We start from the raw sequence: 2,957 nt of genomic DNA on the forward strand, positions 1-2,957 counted from the left end.
ATATAACTGATCGTAAATCTTTTTATATTTTGCTTTATTTATTTTAAAAACACACATCTATCCTTATTGCATTAGTTGTATCGATCACAACTAGGCTTGAATATAATCCATCTTGGAGAGATGGAGAGATGGGATCCAAGATATTGGAATGCATCATAAGATTTTTATTTCGCCAATCATGCATTTTACAAACGTCAGAATCATTTAGATCAGACATTTGAGTTACAAACGATCAAAAAAGTGTATTAGATTTATAAGAAAATAAACTATATATGGCTACTCCTAGTATGAAAATCCTCCAAAAATTAATCCCTTTATTACATATTTTTAATACTCAACTAATAAGCAAATTAAGTAAGTCCATTTATCTAACAGAAGTCTAAAAACTCATCTTCGGATGTACGTACGATGACAAAAAGACCCAAGAAGTTACCTAGTACGACACCGTACATTGTGAGAATTAAGGAAGAAATGGTAATTATTTGTGTAGCGAATATGATTATATGATTTAGTTATTGTGAGAGTAAACTCCTAATAATGGAAGCCTGAGTCGAATCAGTATTTTCAAGCAACTCGGAGAGTCGTTCACTTAAATCGTCAACCTCTCGATGCAAGCTTCTGATGTAGTTACATGTCTCTTGTAGCACTTTTGACGCCGACACCTATATTGGTTCAGTATTAAATCGTCAGTTTATTATTTATTTATGCATTAAAAGACGTATAGACAATACAATAAAATTAACATTATTATTTCAACTCATCGAAATACGTGTGTGTATGAAAGTACTGAATATATACATTCAAACATGTTTATTTAATGTGTGAGAAAGACACAAAATATCAAAAATAATAACTATTTTTTGAAGATACAAACACTTAATTTTATATTCTGATTTTTGTTAAAGTTATTTGGTCTACATCGATGGGTATATATTAGCGATTATGACACAAGTCTATAAAACTAATTGACCCCAAGTTTATTGCGGGTAGTAGGGATCAATTTTAGTTTAAAAATCATGGTAAATCATATAATTAATATATAATGATTGCGTTTTAGAAGTCTTATATAAAAATTATACATAAAGAACTTCAAATATTATTTTCTATTATACTTGAGTTTAACTTCAAACCAGCGTGAAAACTTATAAAATTTAATTATGGGAAAATGTTGATATGTCAAATGTAATGGTATTGTTCAAAGTTAAAACCGAATCATAATGATTGTGATCACTTAATTGGCTTCGTATGAATGAATACCTTATCAGAACGGCGATTGCGGATTTCAGGAAGAAGTTGTTGTAGCTTGGAAACAAGATCGTTGATTTGGTCGTCACTGATTCTTGATGTCGTTGATGATTGTCTTGTTCTTGATCTTCTAGAGGACATGTTTATGCTTTTTGCTTCCTAATATTTAAAGAAAGAATGGGATTGATGGAAAGATATGAAAGAATGAAGATGAAGAAGTGCATGAGAGAAACCTGTGGGCTATGCTTCTATTTAAATACCCTCACATGCTACCCTTCACCCTCCTACTTAAATAATAATAAATACAAATTCAATTTGAAAATACATCATATATTATTCTTGAATTGATAATTTAGTTATTTTGTAATTGAATATGTTGATTTGAGTCATGATCTTTCTTTAAAATGTCAAATGGATAAACTTCAGTTAAAGAAATTGGTACAACAAGTGAAAAAATTGCCTAAAATATAGTTTTAATGTATAAAAAGAATTCAAAATGCTTTTTTATAAAATATATTTGTAATCGTCTTAAAAAAACTATATTTTATAAAAGAAAACTCTTAAAAAAATGTTCCACCCAACAAAACATAGTTGGCTCCGACCCAATTTTTGAAATCTTTTACACATTAACCAACCTATATATAAAAAATCACCTCTAACTTTTTGTTAAAAAGTGCCTACATCCGATCCTATTTGGAGAATGATATGATAGACCGAGAGTATTTATTAAACCCAACATTAAGGGTTTGATCTAAGGCCTCCTGAACTATTCTTTTCGATTCAAAAGAAGTTACAGTTCAGATCCATTTAATAATAGTTTAGGTCGTGTTTCATGTGCATAAATTATCTTTTTTTTTTTTTTAACTTATTGCAATTTAGTATTTGATGATACCCTAAAAATATATTATAGTATCTCATAAACTAGTTTGTAAGTTAGTTTTTTTCCTCTTTTATTTCAATGCATAGAGGAGATATTTTTCTTTAGATTGGCTAGAAAGGTGTTTCTTTCGCGTTACTGGCATATTCATTGTAGACTCTTTTTGTATTATGCCCGCTCTTTACTATATATACTTTTACAAAATCTCTACAGATTTTGGAAAAAATCATATAATTTATCGATAACTATTTAATAAATTAAAATATAATTTTATAGCTAGAGTGGCAAATACAATCTTTATACAACCATCTCTAGTGAAAGCATGCTTGGATGTTAATACTATTAGATAGGCAACAAAGAGGTTATTACTATTAGATACCATGTAATATTCATAATAAATAATATTAAAGATTAATCATTGTAGATATTCTAAGAAAAATAAACAAAATTATTAGATATATGGAAAATCACACCTAGCACATGAAAAACTATGTTGGTTGTTCATTGACACGGATATAATATTTCACCGAACATAAACACGTACGATGCATGGCCTTTTGACATTGAAATCTTTTTACTTGTTCATAATCATTTTAAGTATGCAATTATATATAGTTCTTTTGACACTTTAAAAGAAACAATGGGGTGGTTTGCAAAGAAAGCCTCATATGAATGTCTTAAGTCAATTCGAACAATAGGCACATAGAAATTTGGGAATTTACTATATGTATGGCAATTTTGTTAAAATAAAAATAAATGGTTTTGCATTACAAAGTGTACATATATCACATCAAATATTAGAATTAATTTATATTGTAAAAATAAATGTTCATTT

The 2,957-nt window shown here is 28.2% G+C and overlaps 1 protein-coding gene across 1 annotated transcript; it reads right to left on the reverse strand.

The window, feature by feature from the left end:
- Window positions 1–222: 222 nt before the first annotated feature.
- On the reverse strand, window positions 223–1,468 carry LOC144997117 (transcription factor PRE3-like). Its single transcript, XM_078956945.1, has 2 exons — window positions 1,258–1,468; window positions 223–662 (listed from the first exon to the last, which is right to left on the reverse strand). Exons 1-2 carry the CDS (start codon window positions 1,384–1,386, stop codon window positions 513–515), a joined length of 279 nt encoding a protein of 92 aa, XP_078813071.1. The 5' UTR covers window positions 1,387–1,468; the 3' UTR covers window positions 223–512.
- Between the last annotated feature and the right edge of the window lie 1,489 nt (window positions 1,469–2,957).

This window comes from Lactuca saligna, chromosome 5, assembly GCF_052625555.1.
Source record: "Lactuca saligna cultivar CGN05327 chromosome 5, ASM5262555v1, whole genome shotgun sequence".
Taxonomy (NCBI): Eukaryota; Viridiplantae; Streptophyta; class Magnoliopsida; order Asterales; family Asteraceae; genus Lactuca; species Lactuca saligna.